The sequence below is a fragment of the Eptatretus burgeri genome, chromosome 17 (assembly GCF_056783735.1).
Source record: "Eptatretus burgeri isolate ZD-2024b chromosome 17, Ebu_testis_v1, whole genome shotgun sequence".
NCBI lineage: Eukaryota > Metazoa > Chordata > Myxini > Myxiniformes > Myxinidae > Eptatretus > Eptatretus burgeri.
This window is the reverse complement of record NC_140977.1, coordinates 56,449,930-56,473,904: the sequence shown is the minus strand read 5'-3', so window position 1 is coordinate 56,473,904 and position 23,975 is coordinate 56,449,930. Positions and strand designations below refer to the sequence as shown.

The window sequence follows — 23,975 nt, the reverse complement described above, 5'->3', positions numbered from 1 at the left end:
GTAACTGGAGGGAACAACCAATCAGCTCTCAGCCAATCAATTGTCCCCAGCTGTCGGTGGGATTTCTGGAATAAATCGCCATGCTCTTCCAGCCAAAGAAAGCTGCATAAAGCAACCAAGAAAAGCTTCACAAGGTAAGCCATTTGCTGTTTCAAACCCTTACCCGAGTTCCTCTACTGTACGGCTGCAAAACATTCACGAGTAGCACATACATGAGAGTCCCAATGCTACACGCCCCCGTTAGCCGCCACACTGGTTTCATCCTCATTGGCGAGCCATCAGCGGCAGTGTCGACAGAAACGCGCATCACCAGACTCCAAAGCATGTCCCACATGCAATGTCAATAGCAATCTAAAATAAATATATATATGAAGAAGAAAAAAACAAACATTTTAAGAAGATGTAAAACCGGAGCGATGAAATCTCAACAAACAACTAAAACAAGGTTGGAATGACACCACAATACGACACCACAATCCTCTTCTGGATTACCATCACGACATCTTTTGACATTTTCCTTTTGTTGTGGGATTGTGATGGAACAACAATGTATTTTGGCATCTTTCTAAGTCTTGGTAGTTCAGAAAACGCTCGAGAATAAAAGTTGCTGCTTTTTAAATGCGAACGACTTCACTCCATGGTAGTTTATGAGCGTATTATTGTGTACATATTTGAATGGGCGGCCATTTTTCCCCATATCATCGCTCTATATGGAGTACCACCATCCTCCATGATAAAAGCCAGTTCGTTTTTGGACTTTGTATGGATTATGTATGGACTATTGGACGGACTATGTGCCAATGGACTGCCTTCGCCCACACTGGTTGGACAGCTCGCCCGACTACACCCACAATCAAAATCATGCGGCCGCCATTTTGTTTAGCAGTCTAGGCTGTCGGCCTCAGATCTTCAGCCTCGGGTGTCTGTCCATGGGCCAGTGCAATTGGAATTATCCCAGGTATATCACCACGATACGACGTAGTATATTATATAAGCATGTAGACCAGATTATTAGCCCCCATCGGACTTAGTCCAAAACGGAGGTTTACCGATTTGATCTTGATTTTCGTGTCCGTGCGTGCATGTGTGCGTGATGGCGTGGGTCCACGACCATATCTCGGACATATATATGGACCGATTTTATTTGTACTTGGCACAAAGACAACAAACGATGGCACACACCTGCATGTCATTTTGTTTGTCGCGATGCTGCTGGCTGACGGCCATTTTAGTTGTAAAAACAACCTGATAAACACATCCTCAACCATTTCCCAGACATGCATTTACCGATGTTGTTCAAACTTGGGAGACAGATAAAGAATGATGGCTTACATAAGCACGTCTTTTTGTTTTTGAGATCAGATCCAACATGGCCGACTGGCAGCCATTTTGTGACTTAAATGTGTCCCCATCCATTTCTCAGACATGCATTGTCCGATTTTGTTCAAATTTGGCACAAGCATAGTCCATCAAGGCAAACATGTAGACCTCATTTTATTTTGTGATCTGATCAAAGATGGCCGACTGGTAGACTGGTGGCTATTTTAGTTGTTTAAAAAACCCCGGTATCAAACACGTAATCAACCAATTCTCAGACTTGTATTTATCGATGTTGTTCAAACTTGGCAAACAGATAAAGAATGATGTCTTACAGACGCATGCCATTGTTTTTTTTCGAGATCAGATCCAAGGGGCCGACTTCGGCCATATTAGTTGTAAAAACTGCGATGTTGAACACGTCCTCAACCATTTCTCAGAATTTAGTTTACCGATGTTGTTCAAACTTGGCATACAGATACTGAATGATAGCTTACATAGGCATGTCATTCTTTTTCAAAATCAGATCCAAGATGGCCGACTGGCGGCCATTTTAGTTGTAAAGAACCCAATGGTGAACACCTCCTCAACCATTTCTCAGACATGCACTTACCAAGTTTGTTCAGACTTAGCATACAGATAAAGAATGATCAGGTCAGGCATGGGAGCATGCGCTAGAGCAGAAAGTCGCTGTGTCCCCTTTCCACCGGTACTCCAGGCGCCTCCGTCTGGCCATCCCCCAGGCAGATGCCAGGCCCATCCCCATCTCCTTGAAATGCCGATCAACCTGCTGCAACCACGAAGCACGTGGTCGGCCCATTGGCCTCGTCCACTCACGAGACTACCTCGCTGAGAGAATCTGGTGAGCGGGATCAGCGTCAGGAAAACGAGCCACTTGTCCATACAGCTGCAGCTAACACTCACGTACAATGCAGGAAACAAATCTCATTTGAGTCTCTCTCAGCAACCGCTCCTTAGACACAAAGTCCGACCAGCGATAGCCAAGGATTCTCCGAAGAGACCTGGTACTAAAGGAATTAAGTCTCCGTCTCAGATCCTTGGTCAGAGTCCAAGTCTCGCATTCATAGAGCAAGACTGGAAGCATCAATGACCTGAACACTCGGACTTTCGTCCTCCCGCACAGGTACCGGCAGTGCCACACCCCATTATCCAGTGAATCCATGCTCCCCAGGCCCGACCCAGACGTCTATTGACCTCTGACTCACAGCCGGCAGAGACATGAATATCACTGCCAAGGTAAGTGAATCTCCACGACCTCAACATCCTCACCACAAACAGGCACAGACAGGACAGCAGCATCCAAGATGCCATTGAAAGCCTGGATCTTAGTTTTGACAAAGGAAACCGTAATCCCAGCGGCTCCGACTCCTCATTCAGCACCTCGAGGGCCCCCAAAAGGATATCTAAAGTCTCGGCAAAGATGACTGCATTATCTGTGAAATCAAGGTCAGAGTTCTTGACATTCCCAAACGATGCACCGCAGCTTGATCTCTCCGACATCCTCCCTAGAATCCAGTCCGTATAAGTGCTGAAAAGTGTGGGGGCCAGTACACACCCCTGACAAACTCCAGTAACAACTGGAAATTAGTCAGAGATGGTACCACCGCATCTCACAGCACTCTCAGTACCAGAGTAGAGTTCAGACATCAAATCGATCAGTTTTGGTGGCACCCCACGAAGACCAAGAATCCTCCAGAGGGCATCCCGATTCACTGAATCGAATGTTTTACAGAAATCAACATAAGCTGCAAGCAGCCCCTGCCGAAACTCTCGTCTGCGTTCGATGAGGACATGAAGAGCAAGGATACGGTCAATCGTTGACCTCTTTGGTGTAAAGCCTGACTGCTCTGGACGCTGGTGCTCAAGCAGATGGTGGCGAACCCTATCAATAATTATCCGAGCAAAGACCTTGCCCGGCACTGAGAGCAGCGTCAGCCCTTGGTAGTTGTTGCAGCCTTGGCGATCACCCTTCCCTTTCCAGAGAGGGACAACAAGGCCCCTCTTCCAGTCAATTGGGATGATGCCTGTGCTCCAGGCAGAGCACAGAACTGCATGCAATCACATGAGTGCAGCATTTCCACCAGCCTTGAGAAGTTCAGCATGGATGCCACAGATCCCTGGAACTTTACCCCATTTCAACCGGTTCACCGCAGCCTGTGTTTCCACAAGCAAAGGTGGACCACAGTTGATTGGAGGGTCAGCAACAGGGATTGTAACACCCCTGATGTACAACTCAACAGCTGGTGGATCAGCCTGGTACAACCGCTCAAAGTAACCGGCCCAGCGGGCTTTCACTTCAGACTCCTCTGTCAAGAGCCTACCTACCGCCCTCTACTCTAACTGCAGTACATCGAGGGATGGGCTTGGATGAACGCAAAGCACGAATTCCCCCGTAAGCAGGACGAGAATCACTTCACCAAAGGTGATGCTCTACCCCCTCACAGATTCCTCGCACATAGGCCTCCTTGTCCACCATTAGCGCACATACAGTTTTATGCTTCAGCTCCCTGAACAGTTCAGCTCTGCCATTCAGCCTGGCCCTGCGACTCTGGTCAATGGTATCCAGTGTCCCTTGAGAGACAAAATTATTCTTTGCCCTGCAGTGAGTTCCAAGACATCCACCGGCAACATCAAGGATGGTGGTCTTGAAGGCGCTCCAGAACTCTTCAGGACCCCCCAAAGCACCCAGACCCCCCAAATCTCCACTCAACTTGTTTGCAAACTCCTCAGCTACCCTCTCATCCTTGAGCTTGCCAACATCCAGCCTAGGCTGGGATGGTACCATTCTTCTGGATTTAAGGTGCAACTTCAGAATTGCTACAACAAGCCGGTGGTCAGTATTGAGGACCTGAGCACTCCGGTAGACCCTGCAGTTCTGGATCATCCTCCAGCGACCATCAACGAGGACATGGTAAATCTCTTTCGCCACACTGCCAGCATTGGAATACCAAGTCCAGCGATGAGCTTGTGGGCGCTGAAATCATGAACCAGCCACCCTAAGTCCATGACTTCTTGCAAAGTGATAATTGATTCTTGCTCAGATGATAACAGACAGGTGATCATCCTCTCTTCGGGATAGGACATTGCATGCACCCACCCGAAGGGACCACCTCAGGTTAACCCAAGGAGACCGCCGTCTGGTAGACGACATCTCAGCACCACTCCGACACACTCTCCCGCAATCTGACCCGGGAATGTTACCCCGTGGTTTCCCTCCTATCATCTAAGATTGAGGGTCCCGAAGGCTTTGCCCCAATCCCGTCATCTGGTGAGCTGCCCTGCGAAGGGAAGCTGCACACGAGGTACTCCCACGGAGTGAGTTTTCAGATTTCTTTGCGTTTTTGTGTTTTGCGGAATGAAGGGTTTTACGGTGGCCGGAGTGCAAATCCTGCCACCAACTAATAATAAGTAACCCAACTGCAGGAGAACATCCGCAGACACAGTTGGGCACTAGATACGGACGGCCATTGGCTCACAAGGAGCTCCTCCACCCTTTGACAGGTTTTGTTTTTAATCCTGCTGGGTGTCCATATCCAAACACCCTCCTCACCAGAAAACCTGGTGGGGGAGATAGTTTAGTCGCCGACAACCCGAGCATGGAACAGGTTAGTACAGGTTTACATTTGTGCCTGTAGCAGGTCACAGATCTAATCTGGCCTGACCTGACTGACTGACTGGATAAGAATGAAAGAATAATGGCTTACATAAATATGTCATTCTTTTTCGAGATCAGTTCCAAGATGGCCGACTGGTGGCCATTTTGTTACTTAAACGTGTCCCCAACCATTTCTCAGACATGCATGGTCCGATTTCGTTCAAACTTGGCAAAAGCACAGCACACGACGGCGTACATCTGCCCTTCACTTGATTTAGTGATTTGATCAAAGATGGCTGACTGGTAGACTGTGTACGTACATATGGGCTCGCCCTTTAACTCCGTACAGCAAAATTACTAAAACAACGGGGGCTGACATTTTATGTCGTTCTTACTTCTTTTTATTACCTTCAGAACCGATCACGGCAGCGATCTATACGGCATCACGTACCGCCCAAATAAAAGGATGAGCAAATTGTTTAATAATTAGATGAAGGTTGTTGTACGTAATTTCGGTTTTAGGCCGAATTTTCAAGGCTGAACAGTGTGAAATTACAGTGTGGCTGATTTTCCTTCATGTAGGTCATTAAAATAAAGGGATGAACAATTTGATCGATTTTTTGTTGTTATTGTTGATGCAGTTCTCGTTGTTGTTGTTGTTGTTGTTGTTGTTGTTTTGAAGATCACTCTACTGAGTTAATGCGCGTGACGAAAGCCTGGTGCTGTCTTAATGGTTAAGGCTTAAGATCTTAGAGTGTTGAGTTTGATCCCCGTCGTACCGTTAAATTACTCAAGGTGGGTTGACTCAATCTGTCATCCTTCTGAGGTCGGCAAAATGAGTACAAGCTTACTGGAAACAGGGGGCACTGCACGAGCAGCACATCCATGCTCCCAGCAATGGTACAACCAGCAGACACAAGCTGTATACAAAACATAATAATGTGTGTCGTCTCATTGGCAGCTATTTCCACACGTGGGTGGGTTTCAGGAGATGTAATGGAGACCCACCATGGCCAAGAAGTATGTGTGTGCGTGTGTGTGTGTGTGTGTGTGTGTGTGTGTGTGTGTGTGTGTGTGTGTGTGTGTGTGTGTGTGTGTGTGTGTGTGTGTGTGTACACGTATGTATAATCATAATTCATGTGTGTGTGCATATATAATATGGATAATATTTCACATATAATGTGACTGCATATAACCCAAAATGTGTACAAAAAAAATAACCCTTGAATATCACCATAATATTTAACCTAAATCTATTACAATGAGTCAAGCAATCATGAAGCAGAAAGCAAAAATGATGTATGAGCACATGAAAGAACAAGAGGGTCAGGGTTAATGAGGCCCAATCCCTCACCTAATCCGAGCCACAGCTGGGAGCAGCATGCTTAACAATTCCCTGATAAACCATCATGCTTAACATCCCAAAATCAAACTATTTTCATCACAATGAATACTGCATGATATGTGACAAAGTAACCCTCGGCCTATTGCTGTGAATCTGAATCCCTCGCTCATGATGTGGGTGAACCTGGGTTCAAACCCCATGTAACATATGTGCCTGTCCATTGTCTAATACGGCCTTGCAATCAACGCAAAGTACATGAATATCTCCTCATGTGATACCTGTACAAGCTCCTCCAATCTCCTTCGATCAACACACACATGCACACTCACACACGCACTCAAGTTCGAATGATGTTATGAACCTGTACATCAAGCGGTGTTTTTTGGGGTTTTTTTTTTACATTATCCACGACGAATGGCCGATATCACTTGGGCACATCCTACGCAGTATCTTTAGCAATGATCTGGCCCAACCTCACGGTGTGATGCAGTCACGTGACACGGAGATAGGATCACACGACGTTGGACTGTGCGGGGTGTGGCGATAAATTTCACGCAGAACACGCTCGCACCCACCACTCGGGGATGACTTTGCTTACCTCTTCACCCACCCAACTGTGCAGTTCCCATCGAGCAATGAGAGCCATGTTCTTTCGCTTCCAACACTCGAGGAACAACGCAGCTAGTTGTGCAAGGAAGACACACGCAGACACACACTTGATCGAAGGAAACTTTCAGCACAATACAAGAATGTGGAGAGATAACTTCAACAAGACTTGCGTTCATGGCCAGGTATGCAGAGGAATGAGTGAGCCAACCTATTGCATTGATACAATGATTTGGGGGATTCAATAATAAGGGGAATGAATGTGCGACAATTACCCCAAACGGACATGAAAACAGCAAAGAAGACGGTCGCCATGTTGTCAAACATGTGGTTAATCTGCGGGCAACACAACACTTGTCAATTGGTCCATCAGAGTGATCTTGGCGATCTGGCTATTCATCTACTGAGCAGTTTAACAAAACCAGCGAACATCTTCATTGGGCTTTCTGTCGACGGGCTCATACGGTTCACCTTTGGCTTTATCATCGCTGGGATAGCCGCAAAGGGCAAGATTTGAGGCCAAGCGTAAGTCAGCCAACAGCTCGAGCGATTGGGAATCGCATCACGTTGTTCCATCTCGAAGGAAACAACTCTCGTGACATTCGCACACAAGGATATACTGGCACAAATTCGGGATTCGTGCAACACCGCACGGTAGTGCTTTAACCAGCATCGACTAAGAGGCAAGTCACATGGCATAATACACTGAAACCAAACATTTCATAGTGAAACTACAACATTCTTGACAACAAAAAATGTTTGGCTTCCTAATTTTGGCTTCAAAAAGTTATCAAGCGTAGGTAAATTAATTAATCAAATGCAAAGTAACGGCATCTTATGTGCTTCTTCATCGCAGTAGAGCTGAGAGGGAGGGAGATGCACGATGGCGGTTGGCCCATTGACACTCCGCACATCCATCTCGTGACCTCTAAACCCGAACAGCACGACTGCCCATAAAACACATGTGATCTTTCATTAAACCTCTGCCGAACAGACAGGATGCCTTAACAAGTTCAGACTTGAAATCGTCACCTTTGCGAAGGAGCAGGTGTCCGAGAGGCGCCAGTAGGGACACTGCTTGTCACATTGTGGACACATGACCACTTCTCTGGCCTGACAAACCTCCTTGCTGTTCAACACAACAAAGAAACAATGACAACAAATTTAGAATAAAAACAAAAATGACAGCACCGTGGTCACATCCTGTGATGAAATCCGGTAAAGGGCTGATTGGGAAATATGAATTTAAAGCACTCTCAAAAGATGAACAGCATGATTGGGAAACACACATTTAATGCGCCTTTAAAAGATTAACTCGACATGTCTCATCCATGTCAGCCTCCGCCACCGTTATAGCAGAATGAGCTGATTCGTCACATGGTCACGGATTGTTTAACCCCAATATGGGGCTGTTCAAAAATTACATACCACTATTTTTTTAGGGAGGCGCATGCCATGTGTGCTGACGGGCTTGATGAAGCAAAACGAATCATTTTTATTCGACATAAGATTTGATTTTTCGGGGTCCCTCATTGTGAGCCTGATGTCTTTGGCGCACCAGAAAACCAAGATGACGACCAATATTATTTTGGCTGGGTGCCATTGCGGTGGGTGGAGTCAAGTGACAAATGTGGGTGGAGTCCGGCAGCTGTCTGACCAATGGGTGCACATTCCAAAAATCAACCCCCGACAAGAACCACAATGACTACAGCAACAGCAGCCGTGCGGAGGAGCTCTTGTAGACATTCGGCACGTCGCAGGTAAAAATCAGTGGGAAGAAGGATGACAGGGTGATGGAAATGGAGTACGAGTGTCATATGATCAGCTTGTGACAGTGACCAGCACATTTACCACGACATTACCTGACCGTGTCTGCTCCAGATGTAAAGACGCCGAACATGAATACAATGAGGCCTACGACAGCAGCAATTCCGATCATTTTGGTGTATAGACTCAACCAGGCAAAGTAAAATGCCACCTGCTCGCCAAAGTAATGCCTGTGATGACAATCACACACACACACACATACACACACACACACACACACACACACACACACACACACACACACACCGGTTCACAAGTGTCAGACAAACTACTGTGACTTTGTGGTCCAATGATAAAAGGCTTTGTAACCCATCTACATAAAATATAGACAAAAATGCAAACTTTTAACCCACACCCTTTTCTCATGTGATGTTCCCCATACATTGCAATATCCTCTCAAGCTCTTTACTTTATCTCGACAGATAACCAACTTCCTCCACTAACTCCCTCCTCCTCCCTACCCTCAATCGTCCCGCTTTCCCCTCCTATCCCTAAATTAATTTCCCACCACTTACGTACGTAATATGTAGAAAGCCCCCCTGAATAAATTTGGGGTCACTTGTTAAAAACTATGCCTTTGCAGACAATTATTAAACCAATTTTAAAATCATGGAAAAATTAAATAATTGAAAATCAGGTAAAAAATTAAATAACTAAGAATTCTAAAAATTGACAATTGAAAAATAAATAATAATAACGGGTGAAAACAATCTCCGTTCAGCTTCAGTGGTGGAGGTAATAATTAAATAATGGAAAAATGAAATAATCAAAAATTGAAGAAAAAAACCCCCAAAAATTGGAAAAAAAATTATATAATTGAAAATTAAATATTTGAAAATTGAGGGGAAAAAAAAAGAAGTGAAAATTAGAAAATGAAATAATTACAAAATTAAAAAATTATTGGAAAAAATTCTTCATAAAGCTGGACATCACGGACACCAAGACGAAACAATGCCTCGCTCCGCGAACCACAATTACCGTTTACCGCTCCCATCCGAGCACTCCTGATGCTGGGGTCCGATGTTCAAATGTCAAATACTGTTCCGTACTCTTATTTCCATTTGTACATAATCTCAAACATCCTTGTAATTCAAACAAAAGTACACTGATGTGTCCCACTGCCTTTTCTGCACATGTAATATGTGTACAAACTCGTCCATGAGCCTGAGATCACTGGCTTTAAATAAATAAATAAATAAACAAATAAATTTATTTAGTATTTACCTTAAACCACCATTTATGCAAATTCCTGCCTCTTCATGCTCTTCAACCCCACACCTGTGATAAACTACCCCACCATTCAACAATCACTCTTCCTTACATTCTTCCATTCGTACGTCTAAGGCTCACAAAGGAGCTTCTACAGTCGATCCACAGATGGATGGCTCTCCGAAGGACACAAAAGGAATGTTTTTCAAGCCGGTAGATCCTTCCTCATAAAGGAAGGGCTCAGACCGCTAAACCATGCAGGACTCTTCCAAACTATTGTGAACTATATCCGTTGTGTCTATCCCATCCTATCCCATCCCATCCCATCTCCTTCTTGCTCTCAACATGTCCTCACCTGATTTGGCCGAGAGGTTGGCGTCGAAACAAGTTGTGCCACCCGGTCCATGTGGAATGCAACTTCGTCTTCAAATTTTTCTGTCATTGCAACAAAATTGTAATTATGAACCGTTAACGTTTGTCACGAGAGAAAGCAACTCCGAATGAGACGCAAGAAAAGCGAGAGAGCTCAGATAGTTTAAAACTCGGGTGGGAATGTAGGGATGTGCAGTGGAATAGAGGGACGTGCAGTGGAATGGAGGGACATGGAATGGAATAGAGGGACGTGCAGTGGAATGGAGGGACGTGCAGTGGAATGGAGGGACGTGCAGTGGAATGGAGGGACGTGCAGTGGAATGGAGGGACGTGCAGTGGAATGGAGGGATGTGCAGTGGAATGGAGGGACATGGAATGGAACGGAGGGACATGGAATAGAATGGAGGGACATGGAATGGAATAGAGGGATATGGAATAGAATGGATGGACATGGAATGGAATGGAGGGATGCACAATGGAATGAAGAGACATGGAATGGAATGGAGGGACGCACAATGGCATGGAGGGATGCACAATGGAATGGAGGGACATGGAATGAAAGGACGCACAATGGAATGAAGGGACGTGCAATGGAATTAAGTGATGTGCAATAGAATGGAGGGATGTGCAATGGAAAGAAGGGATGTGCAATGGAATGGAGGGATGCACAATGGAATGGAGGGATGCACAATGGAATGGAGAGATGTGCAATGGAATGGAGGGACATGGAATGAAGGGACGTGCAATGAAATGAAGGGACGTGCAATGGAATGAAGGGATGTGCAATGGAATGAAGGGACGCGCAATGGAATGAAGGGACGCACAATGGAATGGAGGGACGCGCAATGGAATGAAGGGACGTGCAATGGAATAAAGGGACGTGCAATGGAATGAAGGGACGTGGAATGGAATGAAGGGATGTGCAATGGAATTAAGTGATATGCAATGGAATGGAGGGATACGCAATGGAATGGAGGGACATGGAATATAATGAAGGGACATGGAATGGAATGGACGGACGCGCAATGGAATGAAGGGACATGGAATGGAATGAAGGGATGTGCAATGGAATGAAGGGATATGCAATGGAAGGAAGGGATGTGTAATGGAATGAAGGGACATGGAATGCAATGAAGGGATATGCAATGGAATGGAGGGATACGCAATGGAATGGAGGGATACGCAATGGAATGGAGGGATGTGCAATGGAATAAAGGGACATGGAATGGAATGGAGGGACGCGGAATGGAATGGAGGGACGCGGAATGGAATGAAGGGATGCGGAATGGAATAAAGGGATATGCAATGGAATGAAGGGACATGGAATGGAATGAAGGAATGTGCAATGGAATGGAGGGACGCACAATGGAATAAAGGGACATGGAATGGAATAGAGGGACACACACATGGAATGGAGGGACATGGAATGTAATGGAGGAACATGGAATGGAATGGAAGGATGTGCAATGGAATGAAGGGACATGGAATGGAATGAAGGGTTGCGCCATGAAATGGAGGCACATGGAATGGAATGAAGGGATATGCAATGCAATGAAGGGACATGGAATGGAATGAAGGGATGTGGAATGAAATGGAGGGACATGGAATGGAATGTAGGGATGTGCAATGGAATGAAGGGATATGGAATGGAATGAAGGGATGTGTAATGCAATGAAGGGACATGGAATGGAATGAAGGGATGTGGAATGAAATGGAGGGACATGGAATGGAATGAAGGGATGTGCAATGGAATAAAGGGATGTGCAATGGAATGAAGGGACATGCAATGGAATGAAGGGATATGCAATGGAATGAAGGGATATGCAATGGAATGAAGGGATATGCAATGGAATTGGACTTACGTTGTGGATTGGAAATGACTCCTTGATGTTCATGTCCTTTAAAATTTCAAAATCTGCACAAAAACCAGAATAAAGGACTCATGTTATATCCTCCTGCTTAAATGTTGTGGGAAGCGGGTGCACACTGCCATGGGAATCGGGGTGCTCCCGGTCATGGGAAGTGGGAGTGCATGCGGTTGTGGGAAGCGGGTATAAATGGTCATGGGAAGTTGGGTGCTCACAGTCGTGGGAAGTGGGTACATGCAGTTGTGGGAAGTGGGAGTGCATGCGGTTGTGGGAAGTGGAGTGCTCCTGGTTATGAGAAGCGGGATGCTCGCGTTAGTGAGAAGCGGAATGCTTGCGGTCATGGGAAGCAGCGTGCTTGCGGTCGTGGGAAGCGGGGTGCTCACCCCGAAATCGATCTTCACCGAAATCGAATCAATTCGGCCTTGTCGCACAACAATTTCTCCACTAAGTTACGTCCATAACTTTTTGAGATATCATGCTCACAAACAGACAGACAGATAGACAGACTCTCACTTAGACTGGGCTGAAAACATAACCTCCATCCACCTTCCGTGGCGGAGGTAACTCGACACAGGAGGAGGCCATTCGGCCCACCATGCCTGCACCACATCAACACCAGGCCAATTTTATCTGTCAAAACGACGCAATTTCATTGGGGGAATGAGGAGGAGGAATGTGTCTGAGACAATGTGGCACATGCTGACAAAGCCCAGGGGTGACAAAATAAAAAGGTGAAATATATATATATATATATATATATATATATATATATATATATATATATATATACATATACATATATACATACATATATATATATATATATATATATATATTTATTTACCCTCTCGAGAGCAGGATCTCGCTGCTCCTATGGTTGGCCGTGAGTGCCCCGGAGGCAGTGGGGGAAAGAGAGTGGAACATATATATATATATATATATATATATATATATATATATATATATATATATATATATATATATATATACATATATATATATATATATATATATATATATATATATATATATGTGAAAGAATTGCGTTCCTCAGGAATTGGTTAACAGATAGCTCAGGTGGCAGAGAACTGGTATGGTTTGTCAGGGGACCAGGGTTGATTCTTGGTCAGGGCCTGTAATTTTACCAAAGATATTTATAATATATATATATATATATATATATATATATATATATATATATATATATATATATATATATATATATATATATATATATATATTCGCCTTTGGCGTCAGGATGAACTTGCAGTTGCCAATATCTTCTATCTGATCTGGCAAGGATCATGGCATAAGTCATGGCATCTTCTATCTGATCTGGCATAAGTGTGCCAAACAGATCTTTAGTCTCCTTCATGTCAATGGTCTTGTCATGAATATTAACTGCCAGACCAAGTCAGTTAATTGAGGCTTTGCACGTGTGGGATCACAAAAACACACGATGCTCTTAGCTCTTTTAAAATGGGGGTTTATTTCCCAAAACAAAATAATTACCAGGGAATGATTGATACGACGGAGGGTACGACGGCAGGATGAGAGGGGGAAGAAAAGTGATTCAATAACTGAAGAATTATACACAAGATAAAATGTATGGCACCACACACCGGACTTGTTCACAGATGGGGGTGAGAGGTGAGGAAACGAAAACCCGAGTGAGGCCCGAGCTGCTGGTGGACGAGGAGGGAGCAGGTCCACAGGAAGGAGAGACGAACAGGTTGTGAGGCAGGGCAATGAAACTGGCAAGCAGGTGACGAAGCACACGGGCAGGGTGACGGACAGGCAGGACCGTCGTTCCGCTCTCCATGTCGACCGCTCTCCCCCTCAAGCGAATTTCCACCAGTCTCTTCCGAGAGTGCACTCAAGCAACTCTTAGGGATGACTCAAACACTCCGCCCTCTCAGGGGTAACGAACATCCCGCCCTTCAGGAGGCGATCCAAGCTCCTCCCCTCTCTCCATCCAAGGATGCCGTTCCTCCAGAACCCCTCTCACTTTTCCAAACCCTCACCCAGGGAGATGGCAAGATGTTGTACATACGAGTTCCTTAAACTTAAACCCTATTTAATTATTACCATGCACCACCCTCTGTATGGTGCACATTTAAACAAAACAATCCTTATGCTACATTTCCCAACTTAATTACATCAATATTGGCAAACTACTCGTACACAGATATTGGTAGAGTTGGGGGGGGGGGGGTACTGAGAAGTGGGAGAAGCAGGAGAGCTGGCAAGGCTGAGAATGGGGCAGGTGGATCGGGGGCAGGAGAACCGACTGGGTGGGGGTAGGGTGGGAAAACTTGGCAGGGGGCAGGAGAGCCAGAACACCAGTGGGTAAAGGGGTCTTAAAGACCTTAAGTGTCCTTGAGGTCTTAAGGGTCTTTAAGGTCTCAAGGTTCCTTCAGGTCATTGGGGTGTTAAGGGTCTTTGAGGTCTTACAGTTCTTAAAAGTCTTCGAAGTCTTAAGAGTCTTTTAGGTCTTCCGGCTTGATGGAGTCTTTGGGGTCTTAAGGGACTTTGGGGTATTCGGGGTTTTAATGCGTCTTAATTGTGTTTGGGGAATTCAAAGGTCTTAAGGGTTTTTTGAGTCTTTGGGTCTTTAGGGTCTTAAGGGGTCTTAACTCCAAAGCATGTAAAAAGTGTTCTCGCAAGCATGTATTCTAATCTCTCAGGCATGTAAAAAAAGAAACGGTCCTACGGTTATTTGGGATCTTTAAAGGCTGAGGTTGTGGATGAAAATACACTGAGGACAATCCCCAGGTCGGACATGGTCTCTGTGCCAAATTTGGTGGTTGTCGGCCCAGTGGTCTTTGCAAAAAACACAACAGACAAACAGACAAACAGATTTCCGACAAATCTTATTTATTAGATTTGACAACGGGAACAAACGCAAACCCCGGTTATAGTCAAAGGAAGGGAATGTATCACGATGATACAAAAGCAGGAATAGTTTTACCGTGGCAGTTCCTCTTAAAGGTGGAGTTGGATTTTGTGATTAGGATAAAGTTCTGTTCGGACTTAAAATTAGATTTAAACGACAAAGGAATAATAATAATAATGAAGATCCACTGGTTTTTGGTGCTGCTCATGCTCTTGCTGTCCAGAATAAATTTGTAATTGATTAAATGGGGATTGGTAAATTAGTGATTATCCTCTTTATCTTAAAACAGAAGAGATGTTGAATAGAACACTTCACTCAAAGAAACTTCTCAACATAATATACCTGAAAAGGTGGTGTCAGCATGTGGACGAAACCAAACTACCTACAAATGGACTTTGGGCATCTTGAAGGAAAGACACGATGCTTATGGATTATTTTTGTTAAAGAAAACAGACACAGATAATACCCAAGTATATGTCTCCCAGACCTCATTCCTACCTATCTCTATTGCTGCTCCATCATCACTGCAGACACGAGCTACACCCTCACCACTGCCTGCTCCCTCATCATTGCCTGCACTCACTGCTCCCTCACCACTGCCTGCACTCACTACTCCCTCACCACTGCCTGCACTCGCTGCTCCCTCACCACTGCCTGCACTCGCTGTTCCCTCACCACTGCCTGCACTCACTACTCCCTCACCACTGCCTGCACTCGCTACTCCCTCACCACTGCCTGCACTCGCTGCTCCCTCATCATTGTCAATCTCCTTAGCAACTTCACTCCACAAGTGTAACCAACTTTTCTACACAAACTCTTCACATTCTGATAATTGCTGAGAAAGTATCGAGCCATTCTTTCAACCTAGTTATAACTATCCTCAAGTGGGCTATTTCCTCACACTTCTTACAACAAACAGTAAGTACCCTCTGCTTCCCCTATTCTTGATGTGGCCAACATTGAGCATCTATCACATTTCATATACTCTTCCTTTCTCCTTCGCTCTCTATTTGCACCCTTTTCCCCCACCATATTCCAAGGCCCCAACTGAATTAAATTCTAGACTTGGAGCTCAAAACCCAGTAGGCCTCACCCAGCCTCTTCCACACAAGCATTTAACACACAAGCATTTCAAGGCCATTTTCCCCGCTAAAGCAGGGGTTAGCCTTGCGGGCCCCATGACAATCTTCTCCACTTTACCCTGTTTTCTGCATCTCCCCTTCTTAATCCCCTTGCCCACATTTCCTCTTCCACCACATTTAGCCAAGTTTTTCTCGGTCTTCCCCGTCCTCTACTTCCGACTACACTCATTTCCAACACTCCTCTCACCCAGTCACTTTCATCCTTCCTCAACACATGACCCAACCATCTCAACCTGTTTCTCTTCACAACCTCCATCACAGACTCTATTCCCATCATCTTCCGCAAGTCATCATTTGTCTTCCTCTCTCTCAACGATACTCCACGCATCCACCGAACCATTCGCATTTCCACCCTTTCCAGCCTTTGTTGCTGCTCCATGTTCAGTACCCATGTCTCACACAGTCTCCTCCCCTGGGATCACCTTTGTGTCCCGGAGGTTTCCCCTATCTCGCTGACGCACCATCAGGTAGTCAATGGTTGTCGTCAACCCACCTGACGTGTATGTAATAAGCTTATTATCCGCTTTCTGGAAATGAGTATTACAGATCAACAAATCAGCTCCATCAGCAAACTCCAAGATCCTTTCACCTTCTCCATTTCTCACACCATATCCATAACCCCCATGGACTCCCTCAAAACCGTCTGGACTCCTTCCCACATGTCCATTCAAGTCTCCTCCAACCACAACAACTTCCTCATCTTTCACATTTTCCATCACCTTCTCCATCGCACACCAGAACATGTTCTTCTCTTCATCGCTTCGACCGACCTGCGGGGCATATCCCGAGATGACGTTCACCAAGAGATTTCCGATCACGATTCTCACCATCATCAACCTTTCACTCACTCTAGTCACACTCACTACACTGTCGACAAACTCCTCAGAAAACATTACACCAACACCATGCACGCCTTCTGGGCATCCTTGCCACATAAACTTGTACTTCTGCCCCTGCCTTCCCTCCACCATTCTCACACCACTTCCCTTCCACCGTGTCTCCTGCACACAACATATGTCCACTCTTCTTCTGACCAATGTTTCAACCACTTCTCCAGATCTCCCTGTCATTGTCCCTACATTCCATGTACCAAACCTCAGAAACCGATCTCCACGTGGGGCATCAGACGATTGGTCATCATAAATGGAAAAATTTCCTCCCTTGCTTTGATTGGGTTCCCCACCTTGAGTTTTAACGAGAGGGGGCGAGGACCCCCACGGGGTACTTCGGGCTGTACCCTGCCCATCAGTTGTACTCATCATGGTTTCCTTTTGAGGCGATGTTTTTATGGCCGGATGCCCTTCCTGACGCCAACCCTTTTAGTCGCCTTTTATGACACGCAGGGATACGGTGTGCCTATTCTGACCGGGGTACACACCGGGACCCTGCCTCTTCCAATAAACTAATATAAAATAGCCACTAATCTGCTACGAACACAACTGCAACTTTCATGGATACAAAACACGACCAGACACAAATCACGATAACAAAATACACAAAACATCTTGGTCTGGCGTAGGAGCTCACACATCGTCTTTCGAATAACCGGAAGTACGACCCTAGTCCCAAATTCCAAGTTCCTCTTCAAATCTTTTTCCCTCCAGGGCTTCATTCAAGACAGGTGTTCACCACTAACTCAAGTATTCATGTATTTGACCCCATTCCACCATCAGATGACCCCATTCCCAAGCACTCTCTTTTTCCAGGTTATTGTGATTTTTTCACCCCCCCCTCCCCCATCACCTCTTTTCCTTTGTTAGTTCTTGGTCGGTTTGTTCTTTACCTATTTCTTCTCCACTTTCCTCTTCCTCTTCTTGCAAGGTTTCATTCATCTTGTGTACAGCTTGTTCACCCCCATGTGTCCTTCTTCTCCTCCCCTTAATCTCACTCTCACTCTGCTGTTGGTGTTTACACCTTTCCATTTTGTTCCCTTCCATTCTGCTTTAGCTCTTCCACGAGCCTTGACCATGCATACCCAAAAAATAATAATAATAATAATAATAAAAAACATGGGAAAGACAATTAATCCACTCACGGTCACAAATTAGTGCATTAAATACATTTCTGATGAAATGAATTGCTCCCTGGAAGGAAGTCAACCAAGTTTCATTTACCGATGCATTCTTGCAAATGTTCTCCTCTCCCTCCTAACCCTTCCCCCTCCTCCCTTCAATATGTGTGCACACACACACACACACCATTATTTAAGTTACCTCACCTTGTTTCCTTGCATTCAGGAGATAATCAACAATGCGAGTGTTGATGGTTTCATTCCTCAATTCACTGAAACGGATGAAGAGCCAATCGTTAGATCCATTGTCAAGACCAACTTAAGAGCATACACTGAGATCCTTTAACACAGGCAAGTGGATCATATGGAATCCCAGAAATGAACTTGGCATTACCCGAATAAAAAAAAAAAATCACAAAATTCTATCTACAGGAGGAACTTGTACTTTGGAGAGCGTGATGAGCCCAATGATAATGCACCACATCCCATCGGCGGCTATTAGCAGAGATACGAGCCCTCATCAGCACAGAGAACGAGGGAATTTAATAACTTAAACGAGCTTCAGAGGGTGAAATGGACAGATCGTTTGGCAATGTGACCCAAGACCGACAATGATCTGCCAACGGTGAGACACCTGACGAGCATTTGCTGGTAGTTTGCTAGTGAGAGTAACAGTGTGTGAAAACGGCTCGAGAATCCTTGTTTGGCAGACAATATTGAAATACTAATAAAATAGCTTCGAATCAATCAATTAAAAATGATTGCAACCAATAAACAGGAACATCGGTCCTCATATTGGACCCCTGGCATGACGTCACAATGCCTCCGGTCGAGCGGTTACTTAAACAGAAGAGGTCACCGCGCTCTCTCTCTGGGGTCTTAAGGTGTATCCGAGGTAACATCGCTGGGGTCTGAAGCCGCCATGTTTTTTGGCCTGCTCAACCATGCCTCGACTTGAAACAGGCCGCAATGATTTCTTAATGATAAAGTGTTTTTTTTTCCACTTTCCTCACTCATATTATCGAATGCCTGTTCATCATGGCTACGAATCACTGGGTACATTGCAATGTTTGTAAACGCCTGGAGATGCCAGCGTTCATTGCTTTAATACCTTTCTGCACATGCAATCACCACGAGAATATCTTAAACTAAGCAGATTTACAGAATTTAAGCTCCAGAATCGAACTTACAAGCAGTTATGACTCCTGAAAAAAGTGTTCATTTGTCCAATTCGGACATATTTGACATTTTGGGTGTCTACGGGAGGTGTATGTTTAATATGATGGTTCGGTGATTACTCATCGTATGCCAAGCGAGCAGTTTCTTATCAATCATTTCGTTGGAGTGCTTGTCACTGAAACGTGTGTGTGTGTGTGTGTGTGTGTGTGTGTGTGTGTGCGTGCGTGCGTGCGTGCGTGCGTGTGTGTGTGTGCGCGCGCGCATATCGTTGATTGGTATCTGGTATCTGTGTATGTGGGTTTTAGAATGTGAAATGGAGTCCTCCCAAGGTGGGCTCAAAGTATCCACCTTTATTTCAGTAAGGGGTCACGATCACGGACCAAGATGTGAAGTTTTCTGTTCTCAAAGTTTTGTGCCGAGGACTCTCTTCAGGATCGTTACTCAGCCCAGGACGGCTTTCAACTGTAGTTCGTTTGTAGTGATATTCCCAGTACAGGGATGTTTTTCTAATATTCCTGTGAGGTTCTTATTCGTCATCATTCCCGTGAGGTTTTTCGTCATCACTGGTACAACTTTGGCATTCTTCAGCTTCCAGGATCTTTTCACTTCATGCTTGAGGTCTTGATATTTGGTCATTTTCTTGATTTCTGCATCGTTTAGTCCAAAATCACTGGTATTAACACCTCAATTAGCAATGCCTTCTTCTCTCTTTTTTGTACCAAAGTATGATATCTGGTCACAATGCTTTGTTTTCAATGTTCACGCTCAATGGGATCATAAGGTCGTATGTGAGCGGTACTTAAATGTTTTTAGTGATTACTTTTGGTTCATTTTCCCACAAATTTTGTGGAACTAGGATATCAAAGTTTTTGCAGATGTGCCAGGGGATTACTTTACAAACTCTGTTGTGTTGTTGTGTGTACAGCTGTTTTGACATGAGTTTTGTTTTTTGTTTTTGTGTTCGGTCATTAAGCATAACATATCACTATCTTTGCTAAAACACCACCACCCCTCACCTATCTCTCTCTCTCTCTCTCTCTCTCTTTTTTTTTTTTTTTCTCTTCTTCTTCTCTTTTTTCTTCTTCTTCTTCTTCTTCTTCTTCTTCTTCTTCTTCTTCTTCTTCTCCTTCTTCTTCTTCTTCTTCTTCTTCTTCTTCTTCTTCTTCTTCTTCTTCTTCTTCTTCTTCTTCTTCTTCTTCTTCTTCTTCTTCTTCTTCTTCTTCTTCTTCTTCTTCTTCTTCTTCTTCTCTCTCTCTCTCTCTCTCTCTCTCTCTCTCTCTCTCTCTCTCTCTCTCTCTCTCTCTCTCTCTCTCTCTCTCTCTCTCTCTCTCTCTCTCTCTCTCTCTCTCTCTCTCTCTCTCTCTCTCTCTCTCTCTCTCTCTCTCTCTCTCTCTCTCTCTCTCTCTCTCTCTCTCTCTCTCTCTCTCTCTCTCTCTCTCTCTCTCCCTCCATCCTCTCCTCTCCCTCTCACACCATCCTCCCCTCTCTACTCGCACCATCCTCTCCTCTCCCCTCCCTCTCTTCCCTCCTCCTCCTCTCCTCTCCTCTCCCCTCCTTCTCTCCTCTCCTCTCCTGTCCTGTCCCCACCCTCTCTCCCCTCATACCCTCTCTCTTCCCTTCCTCTATCCTCTCCTCTCCCCTCCTACCCTCTCTCCTCTTCCCTTCCTCCCTCCTCTCCCCCGTCTGTCCTCTCCGCTTCCCCCCCTCCCTCCTTCCTCTCTTCTCCAGTCCCTCCATCCTCTCCTCTCGTTTCCCCCTCCCTCCACCCTCTGCGCTTCCCTTCCTCCCTCTGTCCTCTCTTCTCCCCTCAACTCTGTCCTCTCTTCTCCCTTCTCTCCTTCCTCTCTTCTCACCTCCCTTTGTCCTCTCCACTACCCTCCCCCCATCCTCTCCTCTGCCCTCCATCCATCCTCTCCTCTACCATCTCTCCCCTCCCTCCTCTCTACTCACCCCCTTAATACCCTCATCAGTGAAGCGATGGGTGGTATTTGCTTGTGTTTAATATTTTTAATGAATTAGACTGGAGTATGCCTGGTGTTGGCTTAATGGTTCGGGTGATGGGCTTGGGATTATAGGATCCTGAGTTCAAATTCTGCTTGGCTATTGAATTAATACCAGGTGGGGTTTACTCTGCCTGTCATCCTTGCAAGGTCGGCAAAATGAGTGCAAGCTTGCTGGTATCCTGTGTCAGAGTGGCGACCCGTCCAGGATTGTACCCAATAGCCAAGGAGACTGCTGTGACAGCAACAACGCTCTGCACGGATCATGGTCCCAATGGATGGATGGATGGATGGATGGACTCAAGTATAATAATCATTTATTGGTGTGAAGGGGGTTTACATCATTTGGATCGATGTAATGGTTGAGGGGTGGGGGGGGGGGGTTGATGCCATGAATCCTTGAATGCCACGGGAAGATTTTTTTTTGTTTTTTAATGCCATGAACAAACTTTGGTACATACACAGTGATGAAGGTTGTGGTGAAGTTTCATCAAAACACTTTGTGTAATTTCAGGGAAGAAGTTGAAAGTATTTGCGGATGGACGGACAGACGGACGGACGGGCTGACGTAGAATGGGCTGACGGACTGAATGCGCCATTTCATAAACTCCCCGGAACTACGTTCCAGGTGAGCTAAAAATGACTAAACTAAAACCTGCTCAACTTTAAAAACAGCAAAACATCCCGTCTCATCCCTGCGATCAAACTTGCCATCATTAAAACTGCTCTGCTGGTCTCCATCATTTCCAGACCATTACAGACCTCTGGTCTGACATTATCGATGGTCTCTTTTCGACGTACCTGCATTGGCTCCGATCTAGACCTTCCAACCTTTTCCGACGTTTACACATGCTCAGAATTCCACGGTCGTCATCGCAATCAGAATCTCTAAAAAAAAAAAACACACACACAAATGGAATTGACGATCAGCCAATCAGAAATGCCATTGGGATTTTGGCCTAGTCATTGCACCCACAGCTCAGTATCAAAAGCAGGAAAAGATTATAACTTACATCATGTCTGCACTCATCTTCTCAAAATTCGTCCTCACGAGAGTGTGATGTGAGGGTGCCGTTTGACTTATCAGGACTAGTCTCATTAATCTATGTACGTTAACGAGAGTCGACAAAACAAGCCTACGATGTCGTGCTGCCAAACAGCATTCCGATGTAGTGTTCCAATGTAGGCAGAGGTGCAGAGGCGGATTCAGATGGGTGTGAGTGTGTGGAGGAGGGTGGAGGGAGTAATGGCAGACAGAAAGATATCAAGAAAATTGAAAGAGAAGGTTCTGATGTCATGTGTTAACGCCAGTCAACCTTTACGGCCTCGAGACGGTGGCACTGACAGAGAAACAACAACGGAGGCTGCAGGTTTGCGAGAACAACTGGGTCAGGAGGATTGTGTGGGTGAAGAGGGTGGATAGAAGGAGGATGGATGAACTGAGGGAGGAGATTGGTGTGCAGATGAGCTTGACCGGGAGATTGGTGAAATGCCGCCTGAGATGGGCTGGACACTTGGTGTGGATGGGGGAAAGAGAGAATGGCAAAGAGAGCGGATTGGTAGAGGGAGAAAGGTATGAGGGAAAGAGGTAGACCATGGTTGAGATGGGAGGATTGTGTGAGGAGGGATATCCATAAGATAGGAGTGGTTGAAGAGTGGAGAGAAGTTGGCTGAGGACAGAGTGAGGTGGAGGAGTATCGTGGTCAAGACAGGGTAGAAGTGTTGTGCCATTGGACCTCACCCCTTATAAAGGGAAGAGCAGGAGGAGAAGTTCTTGATACACCTGAGCATGCACCTTCCTGAACACGTCCTCGGTCCGTAAAGGTAAGAAGCATGGCTCGAGACGAGTCTAAAAGTATTTACCGTGCACATGATCCATGGCAAGATGCGATCAGCGTCAAATGTCAGGGACACAATACGTTCAGTCGTGCACCCTGTGGGCCGCATACGTGACGTTTGGGACAAGCACGCACTCGCACGGCCAGTGGAAGTAGCAGGGGGTATCAACAACACTAGCTGTGGGTGTTCTCGCTAATATAATCTAATTTAAGAGGGTATGACATGGTAACAAGAGACAGAGACAGAGATAGAGACAGAGACAGAGAGAGACTTACGTGTCATCACTCAAATCTTCTGGGCCAGAATCTTGACTGAAAAACACATGTTCACACATTTAGTAATTCCTTCACTCAGTCATTCTTTACATCATTCCTTCATTAATTGTGTGGCCTATTCCCCCCTGTATAGATATCATTGGAGGATGTCAGACTGCACCAGGAATGGACCCCAGAAGCAGACGGGCATCACAAATGAGATTTCCTCATCCTCAACAACAATAAACTCATCACAGGTAATCATCGTCAGGGTCTGCTCCTCAATCTTATCCTCCAGTGATGTTCATCATCTCATGAGATTCTTCCTGGTACATTACACGAAGGAGGCTTTTCTGTACATCATCAAAACACAATCAAAATGGACACATCATCACGTACTCGTTGGGATTCTTCATCATCCTCTTGTAGAGGGTGGCCAGCCGAGTCACCTGCACGTGACATTGGCTCAACATCTGAATAAATGAACAGACACA

At 45.4% G+C, this 23,975-nt stretch overlaps 1 protein-coding gene and 1 long non-coding RNA gene across 8 annotated transcripts in view; one reads left to right on the top strand and one right to left on the bottom strand.

Annotated features, from left to right (window-relative positions):
- The window catches only part of LOC147010183 (anoctamin-4-like), a 58,937-nt gene that overhangs the window by 30,993 nt on the left and 3,969 nt on the right, over positions 1-23,975 (bottom strand). For 5 of the 7 annotated variants that reach the window (XM_085861640.1, XM_085861641.1, XM_085861643.1 and 2 more), the window contains exons 3-12: positions 23,881-23,954; positions 23,503-23,538; positions 22,190-22,276; positions 18,417-18,481; positions 12,155-12,207; positions 10,276-10,355; positions 8,747-8,881; positions 7,917-8,013; positions 7,160-7,220; positions 6,877-6,959 (exon numbers count right to left, since the gene is read on the bottom strand). In XM_085861640.1, coding sequence (XP_085717766.1) covers positions 6,877-6,959; positions 7,160-7,220; positions 7,917-8,013; positions 8,747-8,881; positions 10,276-10,355; positions 12,155-12,207; positions 18,417-18,481; positions 22,190-22,276; positions 23,503-23,538; positions 23,881-23,954 — 771 coding nt within the window. The remainder of the gene's footprint in view (positions 1-6,876; positions 6,960-7,159; positions 7,221-7,916; positions 8,014-8,746; positions 8,882-10,275; positions 10,356-12,154; positions 12,208-18,416; positions 18,482-22,189; positions 22,277-23,502; positions 23,539-23,880; positions 23,955-23,975) is intronic. The other 2 variants (XM_085861647.1, XM_085861642.1) reach the window with 2 other exon arrangements.
- LOC147010184 (uncharacterized) lies at positions 6,864-23,880 on the top strand. The gene is made up of 3 exons (XR_015052803.1): positions 6,864-7,069; positions 21,539-21,692; positions 23,636-23,880. It is a non-coding gene; the product is annotated as an uncharacterized LOC147010184 (long non-coding RNA).